At 32.0% G+C, this 22,365-nt stretch overlaps 3 protein-coding genes across 3 annotated transcripts in view; 2 read left to right on the top strand and 1 right to left on the bottom strand.

The window, feature by feature from the left end:
* Positions 1-149: 149 nt before the first annotated feature.
* HELRODRAFT_177843 (hypothetical protein) lies at positions 150-1,574 on the top strand (the record flags this gene model as incomplete). Its single annotated transcript, XM_009025984.1, has 1 exon — positions 150-1,574. One exon carries the CDS (start codon positions 150-152, stop codon positions 1,572-1,574), a length of 1,425 nt encoding a protein of 474 aa, XP_009024232.1.
* A 3,725-nt stretch (positions 1,575-5,299) lies between these two features.
* HELRODRAFT_177842 (hypothetical protein) lies at positions 5,300-6,876 on the bottom strand (the record flags this gene model as incomplete). Its single annotated transcript, XM_009025983.1, has 3 exons — positions 5,300-5,487; positions 6,222-6,321; positions 6,787-6,876. 3 exons carry the CDS (start codon positions 6,874-6,876, stop codon positions 5,300-5,302), a joined length of 378 nt encoding a protein of 125 aa, XP_009024231.1.
* A 5,561-nt stretch (positions 6,877-12,437) lies between these two features.
* Rph (Rabphilin) overlaps positions 12,438-22,365 on the top strand; it is a gene marked incomplete at both ends in the record, with an annotated part of 12,115 nt that continues 2,187 nt past the window's right edge. Inside the window, 3 exons of the mRNA XM_009025845.1 lie at positions 12,438-12,487; positions 16,720-16,863; positions 20,828-20,957. Coding sequence (XP_009024093.1) covers positions 12,438-12,487; positions 16,720-16,863; positions 20,828-20,957 — 324 coding nt within the window. The remainder of the gene's footprint in view (positions 12,488-16,719; positions 16,864-20,827; positions 20,958-22,365) is intronic.

The following is a 22,365-nucleotide window of genomic DNA, read 5'->3' as shown; positions in this document are numbered from 1 at the left end:
TCATATTATGTTATTTCATGAATTTTAATAAACCTTCAAAGTTTTTTTCTGTTATAAAACTCTTTACTTTTTCTTTGTAAATAAATAACAATTAAAAAAACCTGTTTGTAGCTAGCATTGAAAAATAAAATATTTCCAGCTAAATCGATATGAATTCAAATAATATTGAAAGGATATTAGGTGTCGTTCCAACAAACCTCTCCAATATTGAAAGTTATGCAGCGAACAGATATGAGGAGGCGTACCAGACTTTCAACAAAAAACTTGTTTGCTCTGACTTGAGAAATGCAAGATATGAAACGGATTGTCATTGTGATGATGACAAATATGTTCAAACAAAAATACGTTTCAACAAGGAGAAACTTCCTTACATATTTGATAGCAACGTAAGTTTGAAGAAGAACGTCAAGAAAATCAATCATTCTCGTTTCGAACGCGCTCCATCCGAAACACAATTTCTACAAAAAGTTCTCTATGCAAGTGAACAACCGCCTGACTTCAAATTAACAAACAACAATGTCATCGAAAGCTTGTCGCGTCCTTATTTCAGCAGCGTCGGCCGTAATTGTAGAACCAGCAACAGCAGCATCAACAATGATACTTCGAAGTGGTCTTCTTGCGAATCAACTATTGCCACGTACAAAAACAACATCAAAACTGGTTACAACAGTGTAGAGGGAAACAGCATCGCTACAACGACCAAGAAAAAACACAACCAACCTGGCGAGTGCATGTTCAACAGCACGTTCATTTCACCGCGTGTCGACCTCGATCTGGCACAGGCACTGTGGGAGGTGTCATCTATCGAATCAGATGAAACTGAATGTCACTATGAAGATGGACATGAAGTAGAATTTGTGACAAACGAACAGAATGGTAGTGATGAAAGAATGTTCATTTTAGAACAGTTTAGTTTATCGCTCTGTCAACAACAACCTCGACATCAGCAACAACATTTTCAAAATCATCAACGATACCAGCAACATAATGAACAACATCATCAACAGTTTTTCAACTCTTCTCTACATTTTTTTCAGCAGCAACAACTACAAAATTACTCAAGTGATGACTATCGCCAGGTTAGCCAGATTGATCCAGAAATCCAACTGTACAGAACTATGTCCAGAAAACCCTGTTTCGATACGGTCAATGACAGCAGGAGCAGGGAAGAAATTAAAACAAAAAATAATTATTTAGACAACGATTTGAACATCAACAAAAATCAAAATTTATATCGAGTCAGATCAAAGACTTCTGAAAACAGCCCGAAACTAACGAAGAAAAACATTTTGTTGATCGAAGACAGTGAGAATCCCATCCATAAAATCAGTAACGCTTACAAAATCGTGGATAACACACCAAGTTTGAATTGTCTCAAGAGTAATAAAAACACTAATAACAATAACTTCAACAATGTCAACAACAGCAAAATTATAAACCACATCAGCAACAAAGTTGACAACACCAAGGACACATCCATCCATACCAACATTGCAAGTAACCAGCTGAATGTACGCACAAAAAAGGTGTCAAAGAAAATTCAATTTATCTGCAAATTTTTCCAAATTGGATGACATGGAGAGGACTCATGTCTGCCGAAAATGGGAGAAGTTTGATTTGGCAGATAAAAAATAATGAAACTTAAAACTTTATCTCACTGTTTGTATGTGGACAATTTTGTAAAATTTTGATAAATTTATCATTAAAAAGTTATAATTATTAATAACTGTATCTATTGTTTGAAACATTTAATTAAGTAAAGTTTAAAACTAATAGAGTTATTGAAATATTATATTTGCATGCATGTATGTATTTAAGCGTGTTTTTGTCTGTAAGGTGTAAACGTATGTGTGTTTGAGTGTAAATATATATATATATATTGATATATATATATATATATATATTTATTTATTTATATATATACAAAATTACATATTGTCAAGAATATATATATATATATATATATTATATATATATATTATATATATATATAATATATATAATAAATAATATATATATATATTATATTATATATATATATATATATATATATATATACAGTATTGTATGAATTTTACCGAATTGTTGGCATTAATCAATGTATAGTTTGTCTTTTCAATTTCTTTACTTGAATTTTCTGGAAATTGTTTAATTTGTTGAAAATAGAATTATCCAACTCAATTTCATCATAAAGATCTAATGATACTGTTGTTGTCCGAATTCATCGAGCAGAGGAGGTCTTATTTCGATTTTTTTCACAAATAAATATAAACTACAACAACTTCAAAGTTAAAAAATAGCTAACAGAAAATGGGCAACTATATCTAATGATATCTGCATAAATGAAAACCTCTATTTATGTATATGTGTGTTATATATATTCTCAAGGAGTATATCACACGTCCTCTACATACAATTTTGTTGACTGGGTGCCGGGTGGAGACTAACAGTTGTTGAGCAGGTATATATGGGAGTATGCTCTGCATCTCGTTGCTTCGTTTTGTTTCGAAATTCCAAAAAATTTCATCCTTTCACAGTTGCGTTGTTGAATGGCGTTCATTAGCACACAATATGCATGCATCAAGTTTATTTTATTGTTGTAAAATAATTACTACAGTCGAATTGTTTTTATTTTCCCATATTTATTTGCGTGTTTATCTAAATTTTTAGTAGGTTCTAAAGTGAAAATATTATTTAGTTAAGCGGATATATATATATATATATATATATATATATATATATATATATATATCTTTACATTCTAATATTGAAATGATGTATACACCATTTGGATAAAAAAATATTTCACTCAGAACTTTTAAAAACAAATGAGTTTAAAAAGTATAATTTGTTAATATAGTGAAACTAGCTTGAATTGTATATATCCAGTTTTATACTTTTAAGAAAATAGTTTGTCGACAAATTGTTTAAGAAGTTTATTATTGCTATATTGTTTATCCATTTAAATGCTATAAGTCAATTATGACGAGTTTCTTATTTTAGAGTTTCGTAATTTGTGAGGGAAAGTTGACTGTATTCCAATGTAAGTTTATTTGATATTTTTGCGTTTTTGCCTGGATAAATTTAATTTTTATTATAAAATCAGCATAACTAATTTGACTAACCAGTGACGCCAGTATAACATGACAACAATTTCTGTTCTATTGGTTTATTAAATTATTTCTTCTTCCCTTACATACATTAGCGATGTTATTATTTATAAAAATTTATTTTTAAAAAGTATTTGAATAAACGCTTCCAGAAAACATTGAAGTGCAATTTTTTAGTGTTTTCATAAATTGTTAATTACAAAAAAAAAAATATAGGGGCTATTTGAAACTGAAATTGAGAAAGCTTTTTTTAAAAAAATGACAAACGATAAAAACTGCATAAAAATCATAAAATGTACCAATGTTCAATCCTAATAAAATCATTTTTCAGTTTCAAAATTATTACTATTTTCCAACATTAAATCACTAATTCATCTCTTTTAATTAACCTTTTCACCATTTTACAACTTTTACTCTCTTTCAAACACACGTACACTCAGACGCACACGCACACACACGCACAGACAATCAAGTCTCATGCTTGTTTTGTGTGCTTTCGTTTGTCTCTAAGTAGCGATCGATTTATACAGTCAATAATTTTTCATGTTTCTTCACTAGGAATTTTAACATTTCAAGTAGTTGAAATTCAAATTATTCAAGTTCTAGTTTCAATATTATTTTAAAATATTATTTATTGAAATAATCTTTGTTGTTTATTTCAAACTGAATGACAACAGAAGCATTTCAAAAAACAACTTATAAAAAAAAGAATTATTATAAAGGTAAAATTTATTCTAAAACCTGTATTTTATTTAATATAAAACGTTTGCTCATCTACCTAATAATTTCAACATTTATGATACTTATAAGTTGATAAAAATTATGAGAGCTGAAATGTTCGTGCTAAAAATACACACCTGATATTATTTATGTAGTCGAAGAATCTGGCCTACTATGTCATGGATATGCGGATGGTATTCAGCTCTATGGCTTCTGTCCCGCAAATTCGTCGTATTATTTTCAACACAAGGTATCGACTTCAATTGACACTGTGGCAAAATGGATGTCAGCTAATAACTTGGCAATAAACGTTTTGAAAACACAACACATCTGGCTAGGTACTTCGCAAAGATTGAGTTTACTGAAGAGTTTCTCGTCACCGCTGAACGATCTTGGTGTGACGTTGGATTCAAGTCTGTCATTGGAAGATCATGTAAAAAAATATCTGTTGGAAATGTAGTCGAATCTGGTCGCTTCTTACCGCTACACTATGACGCGGGGCAATTATAACTACTATTAACATTGTTAGCCGTTATAACAGAGTGTAGATCGTAGAGAAGATGGATTTTAAAATGTGAAATAACGCGGAATCAAATGAACGGTTATAAAATGGTTTTGAAGGTTGTTGTGGTCTTGAAGGTTATGATTAGTTGTTGAAGGTTACGATTGCGATGATGTGGATGATGACGAGGTCATGATGATAGTGAGGATGATGATGATGATTGCAGTGGCGGTGGTTGAGAAGATGATGATGATGATGATGGTGATCAAGAGTATGAAAATGATCAAAAAAAGCAAGTAAGTTGATGAAAGTGACAATGAGAGTTTGAAAAATTTGCTATAATGAAACTTATTCTAGAAAATAATTCTAATTTGAAATGAAAAATTTATTCAGAAGAGGAAAAAAATATTAAAACAGTATAAATAAAAAAAGTTAGTTATGACGACGATGATGCTGAAGAAGATGACGATGGTGGCTATGACAAAAATACAATGACGATGAACACTTTGTAGCTATTGAGCGCCTAAGTGCTGTCCAATTAAACAGTCAATTCATGTGCGCATTTGTTTTGTTAGCCACACGTATCGTTCGACTATCTATCTCCATGATCTATTGTATCTGTACGCCATTAAAGATATCATTTGTATCTGTAAGCCATTAGAGATATCATTTGTATCTGTAATTACGCCATTAGAGATATCATTTTTGCGGGTTTAATGATACCGATTAATTTTTACATTTTTTAGAATTTCATTGGTGACTATTTTAGCTGTTTATTATATTAGTAACTGTTTGTATTTTGTTGCTGGATAGAAATCATTGTTGTTTCCATTTTTTAATTGTTCTGTTTATATTTGTGTCTTTATATGGCTTATTAGTGATTGTGGTTGTATTGTTGATAACTTTAATGTTTGAGGTTTTTGCAAGAATCCGAGTTATCAGATTTTTTATCTGTAGGTTTTTTTTATCAGCAAATTTCGCCATTAACCAAAGTTTTTTCTTCAAATTGTAATGCTAAAGTATAACTTTTTACGAGCATAAATCCGGAAGTGAAGTTGAGAGTTGGAATCTGAAAATTTTCAGTCAACTTGAGTATATGAGTGTAGTGTACATTTTTTTCCGACTTCGATGCTTTGTTTTTCATGTTGCGAATTGCTGGTAATTATGATGTCAGAATGTTTTTATTGTCAAATTAGTCGTTCGTTTTTTCATTAAACGCTGTTTATTATTCAGATTTTTTGGGCAAAAGGTTCTGATTTTGTTACAAAAACGTAATTTTACACTAAATAAACTTTCGCTTTCGTTAAATTATTCTTCCTGAAAACAAATTAACGTTTCAACTCTTATATTTTTGTCTCTTTCTGTCTGTCATCATCTGCCTTATTCCCATAACAAATTAACCGATAAAATTCTCTCTACATCACATCTCACATGACAAACAACAATGTTACAATAAACCACATCAGTAACATTCTTAACGTCCAACAGCAAGAGTATTAACGGCATCATTAACGTAATTAACGTGTTTTATGATTGGTTAGTAAATAAATATAATTAACGTTATATCTTTGACAGTGCCTTTCATGTTTTTTTAATTGTCTTCTATGATATACAACAATTAATTAGTAATTAAATACTTGATAGTTATAAACATACCCAATGCATGAAAAGTATGTGTGAATCACATTATGTATGAATGTTTGAATATCATGTTTGTAATCCTTCTCATCACTTTGATGATCAGCATAATTTTTTATTTACATTTTATTTTATCTACTTTCACATCAACGGTATAACAGTTTAATGATCGTTTAATAAAGTAGCTTTTTTTCTACCGTTACGTGTATATGTCTGAAACTTGTTAATTATGGCATGTACGCACATCGTACATTTACATCTGATGTAGAGATTGTCGCACCTGATTTGAATCATTTCAACTTTAAATTCGCACAAATCACTTTTGGTAGAGTTATAAGGAAGGATCATCTCCTGATTTATCAACAGATCTGTCATAACTTTTTTGGGTGCATATAACACCAGGGTTTTATTACATAGTGAAATTTATTTGTTAAAGGCCCAAGATTTTTAGGCGTTGTTTGCTTTGCATTACGTATGATTGTGTATTAATATTTATTTAATAAGAAGTCTAACTAATTTTGAATATGTACTCAAATGCAACATCATCACAATAAACATCATTAATTAGCAATATTAATGTTAATTTTGTATTGTTTTGACATTTTAAGTAACATTCTTCTGAGTGGATAATGGAAAAAGTTCCGGTAAAAATTAACGTTGAGATTTTTTTACAAATTTACGCGTGAAAATATGACAAAATGGTATCTCAACAATGTCCCAAAGCGTGACTGCTTCAGTTTCATTATTAGCAAAGTAGTAGCCATAGAGAATTCCAGTTGAAGGTCAAACTATCGATGGACAATGTTAGAAAGTGACTTGCGTTGAATCATCTGCGGTGCAAGGTATCTTAACCATTGCACCATCTATTCGTCCATTCAAATACTTTGTTTTCAATTTTTTATGCATGTTCAGAATGAATCCTTGTTGCAATCCTCAGCTATTTTTTTGGTCCTGTGTTTGTAGGCTTACTTTGTGGATGAATTATTTGTGTCATTTTTATATCGTTTTTAATAATGTTAATGATTTAAAACGCAATTTTTATGGAAAAAAAATTTTTTTACAAGCACCAATGCCAACTAGCGCTTGAGAAAATTTTAAGTTCTCTGTGAAACCTTCTGAAGATAAGACCAAGTGCACGGAGATTGTATGGCAAATTGTTCCACACGCTAGGTTCAACAGTTGTAAAATTCCAGGTATCAGAATCCAATCCAGTATGAAGGACATAAAAGAAGATTGTGCTAAGAAGAATGCAAAGTGTATTTCTAGGAGTGCCGATTGTGAATCGTTGATAGGACCTGTTGATAAGTTATGCACATCATGGCGGAGATCTTTAACTGGATGCCTTTCTCTACTGTAAGCCAGTGTGAAGTTTTTAAAACGAGTGTAATGTGCTAGAACCTCAGTTCAGCAAAAATTAACTTCGCGACACTTTTCTGAATAAGAAAAATAATGGGTGTGATGGTGATTGTCAAAATGATGATGGTGGTGGTGACGAGGAGGAGAATGATGATGGTGATGGAGGTGATAATCCCATGTTTGTAATTTCTGTAATATCCACTATGATTATGATGTTTTAGAAGGAGATGCAACTGAGGAAGAAAAAGAAGCTGAGCGAGAAATGATGATGAATTGGCTCGTGGTTGCCTCATGGTGTTATTAATCTTTAAAATGAAAAAAAAAAATAAATAAACGCAAGTTCATCTCGTAAATATCAAACCACATTCATTTCATAAATATCCAACGCCATTTAATAAATCATCAGTGAAGAGAAGCGGTCACGTGATCGATGACGTCAGCGGATGTGGTCGGGCGGTGTTTTGGTATGAAGGAGTAATAATTTCGTGTGTGGGCGGGTCGATTGGCGTGGGTGAATCCGTTCTGATATGCGAAACTATACTCTATTTGGCAAAAAAGTGTCCTATCTCATAAGGCACATAACATTATGAAAAGAAAGAAATTTGAATTTGATGACACTTTTTGCATTTCAATGTATATTTTTAAAAATTTCGTAATGGCATTTCGAGATGCTTAATTGAAAAACAACATTGTTGTGTTATCGTGGCCTGTTACAGATGATTGTGCCGTGCGTTCTAACGTTTTTATGAATGGCGCCCAATACAAAATGACTTGGAATTATGTGAGAGGATATCTATGTATATTAACTTGATACCAGAACCAAATAGATGTACGGTGAGATACAATGTATAGAGTGTGAATATATTCACCCACCACCGCACTGAAAGATGTAAGTTTTTTTTGTTTCTTTAGAGCAGGCGTAATAAGAACACGAATTTGATTTTCAGGTTTCCACTATTTATAAAATTAAATTTAAAACTCCGAAGAGTTTACACGTTCAAAAGCTTTCGTAAAAATAATATTAAAATTATTTCATCTTCACAATTTTATTTAGTATTGCAATCCATTGAAGTGAGTGATGATCATAAAAATTATTTAGAATAGAACAAACGAAAGCCGAGAGAGAACTCTCACTAATGATGTTCATTAAACATCCTAATCGTTAACATCCGCGACCGCACAAATTCTCATCTTAACATGTATTGTCGATAGTAGTACAAGGTGATGTTTTAGAGTTATATCGCTAAATAAAAATTGATTTAAGATTAAAAAATATTATTAGGTTTTAAAATTTTTGCAAAAATTTATGTTAAAATATTTAAAAAAAAAACGGTTTAATATTACAAAGTTGATTGCAGAACTACACAATAACTTGCGCGTGTTTTTTTCAACAACGTACGAATGCACTTTAGAAAGTGTTATAACCATTAGGAAGCTGCTCAAGTTTAATTTTTAATGTCCTTTGAAATTTGCTGAAATGCCTTCGGAGAATCCACATTTCGGCATTCTTTTGAAATGCATTATCATCTGTTCACTAGTCTTAACACCGTTGAACTACGAAATTGAGAACTAAAAGTACAGTAATGGAGTGTTCATAAGACATATTGATGGCAGATGCAACATTCACACTAAAGCAACTTTAAAGACCTTCCAAAGTATCTGACAAATGTCCCAACAACTAACAAGAGTAAACAATGTTTAGAATATTAACAACCGCAATAAATTTAACACTCATTCTGAAGAAACCTCGTGACAACAATTGAGCAGTTGTGTCTAATCAGCCATCATCATCTACCCTGCATTATGTATTACGAACATCACGTTCATGTTGCATCTGTTGGTAGCTTTTAAATATTATCTTATCCAATTTCAAAGGTAAGTTCAAAGTTGGAAAATTTACATATGAATTTGTTGAAATATTTATTACGTAGGTGCGTTGTGATTTCGCGTGAATCTGCATTCGGCTATTTTTAGACACACTCGAGAGATAAATTTAAAAAATTTAACCAAAATATTTGAGTTATATAATATAAAGAGAGTGTCAATTAGCAACAAAACTCACATTGTCCAGTTTTAAGCTTCGTTGGTTTGTCTGCCCATTACATTCAACCGATTAACGATCTGATTCATTGACATGCTGGTTGGACCGGACAGAAAGACTACCAAATAACTCAAAATGCTCGGCATAGATTACAGATTATAGATTACAGATTAGACTACAGTGCAGCACATAATGCAGTACAACTTTTTACTATGCCTGAATTGTTCGTACATGTAGAGTTAAGAAAATAACTCTAAACTATCATTTTCTAGAATTTTTAGTTGGTTGAATATTTTAATATCTTTGAATGACAATTTATATTTTATTTTTTCTTAGTCATCAAACGTCTTAATGTCAATATATTCGAACAAATGTGCACAATACATACAAACAGAACACTTAGAAAAAACTTATTGGTCTAATGGCTAAAATTTTATCAACGTTATTATCAATTTTTTAACGAACATAATAACATCTCCATTACACTAAAAAATGAAGAAATCAACCAACAAAAAACTGGTAAATGAAAATAGATAAATGTGGATGAATAGATAAATATGAACAAAACAAAAAGCTATGAGAAGAAGCAAGTTAATGACTGCGTAAGAAAATAAAATTATTTCTAACTCAGGTTGCATGGACAACAATCGAATTACTCTTTCCATGGAAATTATGTGTGCGATGGCCGGCCATACGGATGACGATGATGAAGTAAGGACGCTGACGAGATGATGGTGATGTGAATTATATATTCTAAGAAAAATATGTAATGCTGGATAATGTTGATTGGAATGATGTGGATGATTTTGCGACGTAAAAGATGACGTATGTAGGGGATGATATGAATGGTAATGAAGAATGATGATGTGAAGTGTTGTCATTAAAATCAAATTTCTGCAATTTACGAAGCTACATCGTTGGGTTTGTGGGTTTTTAAGTGTTCTTTTTTTAAAGAAAAATCTAGATATGGAGGCAACAACGATAAAAACACACACACACCACACACGGACACACACACCACACACGGACACACACACACGCACAAAAGACACATATATGGAAGAAAGATACATATGTTTATTGTGCAGTCATTAAAATTTCTTTCAAAAGTCACCTTACCTTCATTCATTCATTCATATCGTATCAACGACATCTGCCGATCCCAAGTAGAAAATCATCATCGTCGTCGTCTTCATCATCGTTTTAATCCATTTCAACGTCATCACTATTGTCAGCATTGAGTCGTTAGCTTTGTCGTCTTCCTCATTTGAATTATTTGAATAAATTATTTGAATAATTTTTGCTATTTTTCTTGTAGGTTAGTGTTACCGTTGTATTATATCATTATAACCACCATTATTTACACCATTTCATTGAGTTTGTCTTCATCTTCTTCATCATCACAGCTTCCTCCGTCATCCATCACTTCATCATAAATCAAAAAGTTAGGTATGGAAGTTTTATAATTTTTTATTCCATCTCGTCAAATTATTTCAAAATCGTTATTTAACAATTTTTTTAAACAAATTCATTGCCGACAGCATTCAGAATGATAGCAACGACATTCACATAAGCCTTCTTTTAACCATCAACAACCTAAAAAGACTCATTTTCCAGCCAACTAAACAACAATATTAACATCAACAACAACACTAATAGCAACATCAACAACAACTTCAACAACAACATCAGTAACAACAACATCAGCAACAACAACATCAACATCAGTAACAACATCAACAACAACTTCAACAACAACATCAGTAACAACAACATCAGCAACAACAACATCAACATCAGTAACAACATCAACAACAATATCAACAACAACATCAACAGCAACGACATCAACAATAACATCATCAACAACAACATCAGCAACAACAAAAAAAACATCATCAACAACAACAAGACAGCATCATCAACAATAAAACACCATCATCAACATTATCAACTAAAACATCAGTAACTAAAACATCAACAACAACAACAACAACATCAACAACATCAGCAACAACAACGACATCAATAACAACATTAACAACCACATGACCATTATAATAAATAACATCTCCAAATGTAAAAACAACTATTACAACTGCAATAACATTTACAACAAAACCACCATTAAACTAAACTCAACTAAAAATCAGTTGATTTGGAACTGTTGAATCAAAATCCCACTTTAACAATTGGACAACTACTACAACAACGACAACATAAACAACAACAACATCAACAACGACGACATCAACTAAATACACCCACATTTCCTTGAACATTTCAACTGAGATATCTTCTCGACTGTCTTGACATTCATCACAATGTAAATACTTTTGTTATTTTTTTTGTTGTCATTGAGGTTCCTTAAAGTTTTCAAGTTGTTTTGATGTTAGTGATAAATTTTCCATGATGCTTTCTGAACATATCAATGTCAGATTTTTTAAGATAAATAAATTTCCTAACAAAAAATCTAAGGTAAACTCATTGAAAAAACCGTTTGATTGTTGAAAAAAAATTTTACCTTAATCATTTCAAAAATTAAAAACATAATAACTTCACCAAATATTTTTAGTACATGTGCCAATTTGCTAGGTTGTTTCTGTGCTACGTGATTGTTTAATGATGGTTGACAGTTCAACTTTCTTACATGTTCAACCAATATTTAGGAGAAATTATAATGTCATAGATACTAAATACTAAAAGAACTGGATCAAATTGTACAGTAATATTATGATTTAATCTTTTTTATTAATAATAAAGACAACAATGCTGATATTTGAACAGTCTGTTTGTCAATTTTGACATAATTATTTTCTCCATAACTTTATTTATCATAATAATCATCACCGTCATCATAATCATCCCATCATCATCATCGTCGTCGTCATCACAATCACTATCATCATCACCATCATCATCATCATCTTCTTCTTCTTCTTCTTCATCGTCATCATCATCGTCATTACATCATCATCATTGTCATCATCACCATCATCGTCATCGTCACCATTATTATCATCTTCATCGTCATCATCATCATCATTCAGACGATTTTTCAGTTGCTGTCATGGAAACCTGGGTGTGTCCAAATGATAGACAACTTGCTCTCAGGGCCAAGTAAGATGATGATGATGATGATGATGATGACGATGATGATGATGTTGATGATGATAACGATGATGACGACGACGACGAAGATGACGATGATGTTGATTTTTGTAATGATATTAGCCACATTTCAGGACACTGAATATTTCGAAATTTTGACTGTTACAAACAAAGTTATTAACGTTGTGCCTCACTAATGATATGATGCTCATTATGTCATGTCTGACATTTCATTGGCGAGTTTCAAAAACAAAAAAACAACGAACACACAAACAGCAGCAGAAGACATTAACCTCAAACGTTCCCGAATTGAAACGAACCTATAGAAAATTATGGCGTTCGTACTCGTATGCAAGAGAAACACGGATCTCATAGGCCAGCAGGCAAGTGTAAGAGGAAATCCATATCAAATCAGCATATGCAAACATCTTTATGGCGATGTTTGGAGATATGAATGAACAAACACATGGGCAAACTTCAAAGAATAAAAAAAAACAAAAAAATACATGAAAACTAAACTGATATTCCGTGCCCGCCTATACAGATTTTGCAAATATTTTTAACAGTTTTTAACGTAAATGGTCAAAAGATAATGAGTTTATAAGTGAGTTATGAAATTGTTAGTTGTTAGTTGCTAGCAAACTGCTTGCCTTTCTATCTGAAAATATTCTAAGCGTTAGTAGCTCTGTCCCGTTTAATTATTTCGCTAGAGCCATTAGAAAATAAATAAAATGGCGATACATGAGATAGTTAAATTAAAATTTCATATAGGATAATAAAATTTTAAATGAAGTTTTAAGCAATTGATAATAACTTATTAGCTAACATAATGTTTAACTTAGAACATAATGTTTGGTCTCCCTCTGCCTAGAGAAACACTGGATGGACACTACACTACATGATTAGGTTACTTTTTTAAAGAACTCTAATGCACACCTATTAGATCAAACAAGAATAATTTTAATTTTTCTCCTTTTTCAACTATTTAAAATTTACACTACTGTAAATGTATAAAAGTGTAAAAATGTATAAAAATGTATAAAAGCGGTGTTGAAAAAAAATGTATAAAAGCGGTGTTGACAGATAAACTCGATACTAGAAAAAAGGAGAAAGAGAGAGAGAAAGAGAGAGAGAGAAATATGTAATAGAGACAGAGAAACACAGAAAAAGAAAGACAGAGCAAAAGAAAGTGAGAGAAAGAAAAAATTAGTAAAAAATTTTGGAGAAAGAGAATAAAGAAGTGAGAAAGAGAGCAAGAGAAAAAGATGATAAAAAACAAGAGGAAAGCAGGAGGCTGGCCTGCCTGCGCGCATTAAATGCATCCACTTCAGGACTATTGAATAACCAACAGAAGTATCATCCTTCTCATCGCTTCATCCTGGTCCTCAAGATCATTATCCTCACCCTCACCATCATTTCGATTATCATCGTGATGTCTGTGAACGTAGTCATTTTTACAACATTATTTAATCAGTTTTTTCCAATGATTGAAATCTAGAATCTATGTTATTTGTTTTGCTCTTTGTCACGGAGTTAGAAAATTTCAATGGTTTAATTTTCTTCCAAATATAATTTTTATTATTCTCAGGTTAATGATTATTTTTTGTTGTTATTTTATTCTGACCAACTAATCACAACCTCAACAACAACATCCGCAACATCAACAACAATAATAATAATAAGAAGAAAAATAAGAAGAAAAAAAAGAAGAAGTGAAATAATCTTTATTAATAACAATGGAAGCAGATACGATGAGAATCATCTCCATTTCATCTTTATCGTAAATAACAAAGTCACATTACAATTACATATTTATATGGCTTCTTGTATGGTCTGGATTGGTGAGAAGATAGATCCCGATGATGGAGATGACGACGATGATAAACTTTGTAGCGTGATGATTTAAACGATGAGCCTATATGATAAAGAAAATGAAGATGACCAATGGATCGAAGTGAATTGGAAGATGTATGCGTTGCATCACGTGTGCCACTATTTGCATGCTCTGTGTACTTTTCGTTGACGCTTCTGAAACTATTAATGAATTATTAATAAATATTAATAAAGAATTAAGAAATAAATTAATAAAAAAATTTAAATTAACGACGGGTATGAAAATAAAATTTTGGTAATGAATGGTAATAATTGGTTTTATCGATAGTTGTTGAAAAAATTATTTGAAGAAAATGTTTCTGGATTTCAAAATATCTGATGAAAAGCCCAAGTTAAATAAAAATTTGGTCCATGTGAGTCCATTTTTACGATAATTTTGATAATTTTCACGCATTTCGAAGTGAATTTTTAACAATATTTATAATTAACTTAATAAAATGTGACGGCCCTCTTTAACAGGAAAAAAATTATCCAAAACCTGCTTCTCATGGAAACTTTTTTTCAATTCCTCCAACGAATAGAAAACAAAGTTTTAACAGTAATTTCAACCTCATTTAATAATGGACATAAAATGCTGTCGTTAATTGTCAGCAATCACAAAGCTCGTAGCATTATTTAATGAGAAAATATTTGCTGTAGAAACTTCGTATTAAGAGGATTATTTAGGCCTATTAATTGCTGCATCTTATGTTTTCCAACTTCATCTAAATATCACATGAAATTCTTTTTATTTAAGTTCCAGCAAAGCCAGTTTTTTTTTAAATTTTATCAATTTTATAGACCTTCGATTATTTAAAATAATTAAAAATTAATAAATAAAACCTGGATAATTAATTTAAAAGAGAGCTGCGTTGAAAACACGCGAAGCAAGCTCATTGCGATTACAAAGTCAAGGCTTGCATTTGCGCACACGAGTCACTGTGTAAATAATTCAAATCATTGAGTGTCAAAGCAAGAATTGATGATATTAATCTTATGAAAAAAGCATTTGAACAACATCAATAACTGAACTGCTGAATGGAATGGAAACATGTACGGTCGCTATCTACAACAGGTCACTGCAGTATCAACACAAGCATGCATTTAACCCATACGATGGTAAACAAATTTTTACATGCTTGTATATATAAAAGCATGTATCTACCCACACACATACATACACATACATATACATGCATACACACACATACATGCACACACACACACATACGCACACAAACATACATGCATACTACGAATATTCAACTGAATGCCGACGTGCACACACATACACGCATACACACGCATACATAAATACATACACACATACATACGCATACATATACAAATACATACACACACCATATGTAAAAATGGTACATAATATATTTGCCGTAATGAAGTGGCTTGGAACGTGTTCCTGTATCAACATGTTCAGACAGTTTATTGTTTAATGCACTATGGCTCTGGTTGGCCCTGCTGTGAGTAGGTACGCTGAATCATTATGATGATGGTGATGAGGTTTTTATTTACTGACAATGATGACAATGAAACTGAAATCACATAAGTGGTGATGAAGATGTTGTCAACGATGCTGATGACCATGTTTTTAGAGGCTAGAAGATTTTTTAACTAATATTTAATACAAAAACAACTAAACTCCCTAAATAAATGAATTAAATTCTTATGTGCATGAACAGCAACTGAATATTGAAAAATTATGAAAAATTTTGCATAAGTTTGAAGAAGTTTTGAAGTAAAAATTTGAAAAATGAAATAGCATGGGAATTTTTTCAACGTTTCTCACATTTTTAAACACTCGACTCCTAAATCTTCTTCCGCAAATACAGCCATAACCTCCATCACAAAACGTTCTATCTACATTACCTTTGTAAATTTTGGCGAGAAAATCTTAAAAATAAATTTCGATAAACTTTATTTTAAACTTTTCCTAATTTTGTCATCAATGCTCTGTACATTATACTCAATCTACATAACGTTTCAAGCATCATATTTTTAAAATGCTCTTTAAAACATGATGCTGCTATATTCTACATTCGCCATTGTAATTTTTATTATCATCATCATTATTTATTGCAAATTATTTTATCGTTATCATCTTGTTAATCAACATCATCGTGATCATCATCACCATAATTATCATCGCCCAACAACAACCACATCAACCACAAAAACCACAACAACATCAAACACAACAACAGTTACTACAACAACAACCACAAAAACCACTACAGCAACAACAAACAACCACACAAACAACAAAAAAAGTTACAACAACAGTCACAACAACAGTTACAACAACAACAACAGTTACAACAACAAAAAAAACACAACAACATCAACCACAGATTAGGCTCCGGCTGGTCAATCCACACGAACCGGAAAACTCCGTGTAGCAAGCAGGAATCACTGACCAGTGAAGAGATGGATCGAATTACCAAGGTCATTAAACAGGCTGAAAAAGTAGAACAATTCGAAATGTACAGAATTGGGTTAGTTTGTTGCTGTTCACCATTTTGTTCACCATTTTAATCTGTTGTTTTGATGTTTTGTTCTTTGTGTTACATTTTTATTTTGTATTTTTTACATTAGGTTTATGTCTTTTCGCCCGGCCATCAGCATTGCTTGCCTGTACTACCTGACTGTGAAGTAACTGATTCGCATCCTCTCGTTCCTGCTGCTATGTGTTTCGTAATATTCATTTATTTCTGGTACTTCTTTGATAGTGTGTAATGTCATAGTGTGTGCTGGTTGTGGCTTTTTACAGTATAATTATTTAGCTGTGCTATTTCAACAAATTTTTCGTCTATTTTGTTAATTTCAAGTGATTGTTCACTTGATCATGTCATGACGTGGCTGGTTTGTGTGTTAAGAGGATTGTTGGAGTTTTGAAACCATCATCTTGATCAATCTACTTTCTTGAATAAAATTTCAGCTTTATTTTGTTATCGTTGTTTAGCAAAAAATTAAGCGTGGAATTATGACCTATGAACCAGGGGCATATAACTTGAAGAACATTTACAGTAGTAAAAGTACAAGTTCAATTCTTCAAATCAACATCACCCTCAGCATCATCATCGTCATCGTCGTCGTCATCATCAATCGCATCATCGTCAGTATGTTGATGGTTGTTGCGTGTATTACAATAAGGTTGATAGCGGAGTTGATAATAGCTTGTTAAAATAATACAAATATTAATTAGAATAAATTGATAATAATAATACACTTCAAACTCATTATAAATACTATTATCAGTTTCCTCGCTTTCAAAACGATGATGATTAATTAATGATGATGGAAATGATGCTGCTTGTGGTGCACTGACGGCTGTAGAAATAACTCTCGATGCCACGACGATGTGGCGACAACGATGATGATGTCACTATAATTGATATTGTTTATAGGACAATTACACGCGTCTGCTTGCTACAATGTTATTATATTGTGCGCCATCATCATCTTCATGTTCGTCATCATCATCTTCATGTTCGTCATCATCATCTTCATGTTCGTCATCATCATCTTCATGTTCGTCATCATCATCTTCATGTTCGTCATCATCATCTTCATGTTCGTCATCATCATCTTCATGTTCGTCATCATCAGCTTCATTTTCATCTCTTATAAATCATAAACAGCTTTGCCACTCATCACCTCGTATTATCACTCATCATCATAGCAACTGAACTGTTAACATCAATTGTGACGTCACGCATGGCGTCACCATCCATAGATCCATCCATATATTATAATAAAAATTCATGTTAATCTAATCATTATCATTGTTATCATTGTTTACAAAAGAAAAACAACATCGAATTTGACGCTGGCCAAATTGATACAAGCAACACTGACTACAGAATGATCAAGTCCATGCTTTTTTGCTATTTATCATGAATAACATCAACAAAAATTCCATCATCGTCATTTTTCGCCCAAACTCATTATTTTCATATTATCACTCATCATCGTATTATCGCTCATAGTCACCTATAGAAATTTATTATCACCCATTATCGTTCATCATCATCATCGTTGTCATCTTCTTCTTCTTTTTCTTCTTCATCATCATCACCATCATCACTATCATCAACATCACTAACATCATCATCACCATCATCATCACCATTATCATCACCATCATCATCACCATGGTTTTTTTATTCATTGTTTAATTTCCCAGTGTTGTAATTATCGGCAAGGACAAGAATGTAAACAGAGAATTGTTTACATTCATGTAGAGAGCATAGATATTTTAATAATGTACTTTTCATTTCTCTCCCTTCCAAAATATGGAATGAATTATGTTCTTGTTTTTTTAAAAGATAACTTTCCAATAAATAGCTCATTTAGAAATTTAACATTTATTAAAAAAATTTTCATTCAATTTATTTTTTTTTTCAATTTTTTTAGAACAAATTAAAATTTAACTTTTCAATGCTTCGAAAAAATATAATTCCCTATTCATTCATAAAAGACAACATAGGCGTTTCAAAAAAAGAGAAAGAAAGAGAGAGAGAGAGAGAGAGAGAGAAAAGAATGAGAAACGAGAGAGAGAGAAAGTTAGTTTTATTTTTTTTATACAAAGAAATGTTTGCAAAATGTAGGATCATTATTTGTGGGAGTTGGATCAAAGGAATAATTGTATGGAAACAATTAAAAGATGGACTTCAAGTCGATTTAAACTTTCTTTAAATTTATTTAAACATGTTTAAATTTGTTTAAACATGTTTAAATCTGTTTAAACATGTTTAAAGTTTTTTAACATGTCTAAATTTATCGTGACATTTTAACAACAATAATATCATGATTATTAATACTTATGTAGGTGTCTACTTCATTTTATTACTATTTAATGTTTTATTCACGACAATGATGACAATTTTTTTATTCTGTTATGTCAAATCGGCCCTTTATTATTTCCAGGTATAGATTCAATAGGGAAATAGCGATCCATGTATTACCCACTAGTTCTGTCTGTGTTGCATAAATTAAGAATCATCCATGACATCAACGAGGGAACTGCTAGCTTTAAATGAATTACATTAACATGATGATATGAGATATTGTCATTGAAGCTTCTGGCATGAAAAGAATAAAGTTGATAAGATTATTTCGGATGTTGTTTTGAATTCGTTTCAATTTATCCTAATATTTCATGATTTATTATTGTCAGAGTTTTTCAAAAACACTGCAAAAGCATACTAAAGAAAAGGTTTGAAAATTAAGGAACATGCAAACCAAATAAGACCATGTATCTAAATCCTACTGGTTATTTGCAACACATATAAATTAATAAAAAGAAAACAATTTTCTATAAAAATGAGATACAAATTGAAAAAATTGCAACCACACCCAGCCTGCCAGGCTCGTCATAAAATGCGCCACACGGCGACAAATAAAATATAATTGCAGCTGCTTATTGCCACTGCATCATACAGCTGCTCGCACGCAAACACAATACTTACTGGTGGTCATAAATTAGCAATCACAGTTGCAACCAAACCTTTGCTGTGTATTTATTTGTGTGCGTGCGTGTGTGTATGTGTGTGTATGGTGTGTGTATGGTGTGTTTCTCTCTCTCTCTCTCTCTCTCTCTCTCTGTGTGTGTGTGTGTGTGTGTGTGTGTCTGTATGTTTGATCAACCACACCCCACTACAGCCAAATAGCTACTAGAAGCTAATCACAACAAATATGAATTAAACAGAAATAGAGACAAACGACAACATAAAGAACGATATAGAAGTTGACAGCGCCAGCAGTAACCAGCACAACTAATGGAGATATACATTGAGTGCATTAATGTACTCACGAAACAAAATCACTCATGCAGTGCTTGCCCGTCATAAACATTCATAAACTGTACCCAGGCATCTCCTTTGTACATCATCTGAGGCACGTCTGTTAATTTCAGAGTGGAATAATGCTTATTAATGTTGTTTTTCGCTAAATTGTGTTATTTTTTAAGAAAGTTTTTAAAGATTTTGTTAACTGTTTTGTCCCTGCTATCCGTGGTTGTTTCAAGTTGATAACACATCAAAGATTTTTTTTAGAATATAAGTAGCCGATAAATCTCAATTCAGAAAAGTTCATCAAGGTATTCTAATGACTTAAACCATGAATATGATCAAAATGCACATGACGGCACATTGTTTGATCATTCATCAATTATCATTTATCAATTTTTTAATATCATTCCCCATTCATCAGACTATCGTGATACCAACGCTGTTGTCATATCATAACAACGACATACCTCAGTTTGATGAAACTATCCAACAAACAACAACATCGCCATCTTTTCCAAAAACATCTTCAACCATATCGTATTTGTCATCGTAAATTCATCATTGTCATCCCCATCATCATCATCATCCTCATCATCATCATCATCATCATACAATCTCTTAAATTATATACGGTGCCAAACTGTATGGCCAAAATCAACACTTTCAGTTACTTGGTGGACAAATTGGAAACGATGAAGATGAACGCCCTGGGTGATGGGAGGAATCAATGCGTTCTCTGTGCGGACCAGTTCAAAATTCTCAGCAAATCTCCATCCGTATGCTCCGATTGTAACAAGGTGAAGAAGATGAATGTGCGTGTGTGTGTGTGTGTGTGTGTGTGTGTGTGTCTGTGTGTGTGTGTGTGTGTGTCTCTGTTTTTTGTATACGTTTCCGTGTGTGTTTCTAACGTGTCTTATAGTTGTTGTAATGAATAACAATTAAGACATGATTGTATTTGTTGATTGAGATTTAATGTTTGCAGTGTTTTGTTGACTTGCTTATCATATAGTTGGCTGGCTCTTTAATACATTATGCTACATGATTTTTTTTGCATTATCAGAATTATTCAACATAATGTACCAGCTAGGAATAATTATATAATTGTGTTTTTATGGAAAATATTTGATGGAGTTCCCTTTAATTTTATTTCTTGAGTTTGTGTGTGGGCTGTTTATATATACTTTATAATTTTATATACAGTTCAATCACGTTTCTGTATGAATGTGTGTGTGTGTGTGTGTGTGTGTGTGTGTGTGTGTGTGTGTGTGTGTGTGTGTGTGTGTGTGTGTGTGTGTGTGTGTGTGTGTGTAAGACTCCTCAAATCTCTTGTACTAAGCAGCTTCAATTGCCGTCGGATAATTTTTCAAGTAAGTAGGAAAGTGCGTGTTTCATTATTAAATTCACATTAAAATTTTAAGCATCGCCTTGATAGCGCGGTAAATTACTTCAATTTAAATTTTTAAAAATAAAAATGTAATAAATTTTACCAAAAAAATATTTGCTGAATTTATTCTCGCTATGATATTAATTGAAATCATCGTCATCACTGTCACCATCATCATCGTCATCTTCATCATCATTATCGTCATCAGCATCGTCGCCATCATCTTCTTCACACAGACAGTCGTCAGATGCATCCATATATTAGGTTTTTATAGAGGCGTTATGCATTATTCAGTGGCAGAACTTCTTGAAATGCGCTGCTTCAAGCCATACAAACATTAAACAATTCAAAGTAGAATTAACATATGTGCAATCTCAAAACGCCATACATTACATACAACCAAAAATGCAACACATCTAATTGATCATGATACTTCTACTACCATGTGGTGACGTTGTACCAGCTGATAGGGCATAAGACTAGTACAAAAATAATGTCTTTTACCAAATTATTGCAACATTTACTTTTCACGATGTAAGTAACGAAAACAACATCAATGAAATCAGAATAGCACTATCCCAACAACAACTCACCTCTAGACCAGTTGCCGCGGCACTCTATACAACCTACAATAACGCAATTAATTACTTACCGCAGTTCAATACAATGTGACGTAGTTGTGACGTCACGCCCATTCGCATGAATCTGCTCACGTGACCTGGCATGAAACTCGTTCGTTACTATTTTTTGTTGTTTGCCAACCGGAATCAGCTCTGGATGGAATTGGTTATGGTTATTTACCCTCATCTTCGTCATCTTCC

Source organism: Helobdella robusta (assembly GCF_000326865.2).
Source record: "Helobdella robusta unplaced genomic scaffold HELROscaffold_44, whole genome shotgun sequence".
NCBI classification, from domain to species: Eukaryota; Metazoa; Annelida; class Clitellata; order Rhynchobdellida; family Glossiphoniidae; genus Helobdella; species Helobdella robusta.
This window is presented reverse-complemented; position numbering and strand designations above follow the sequence as displayed.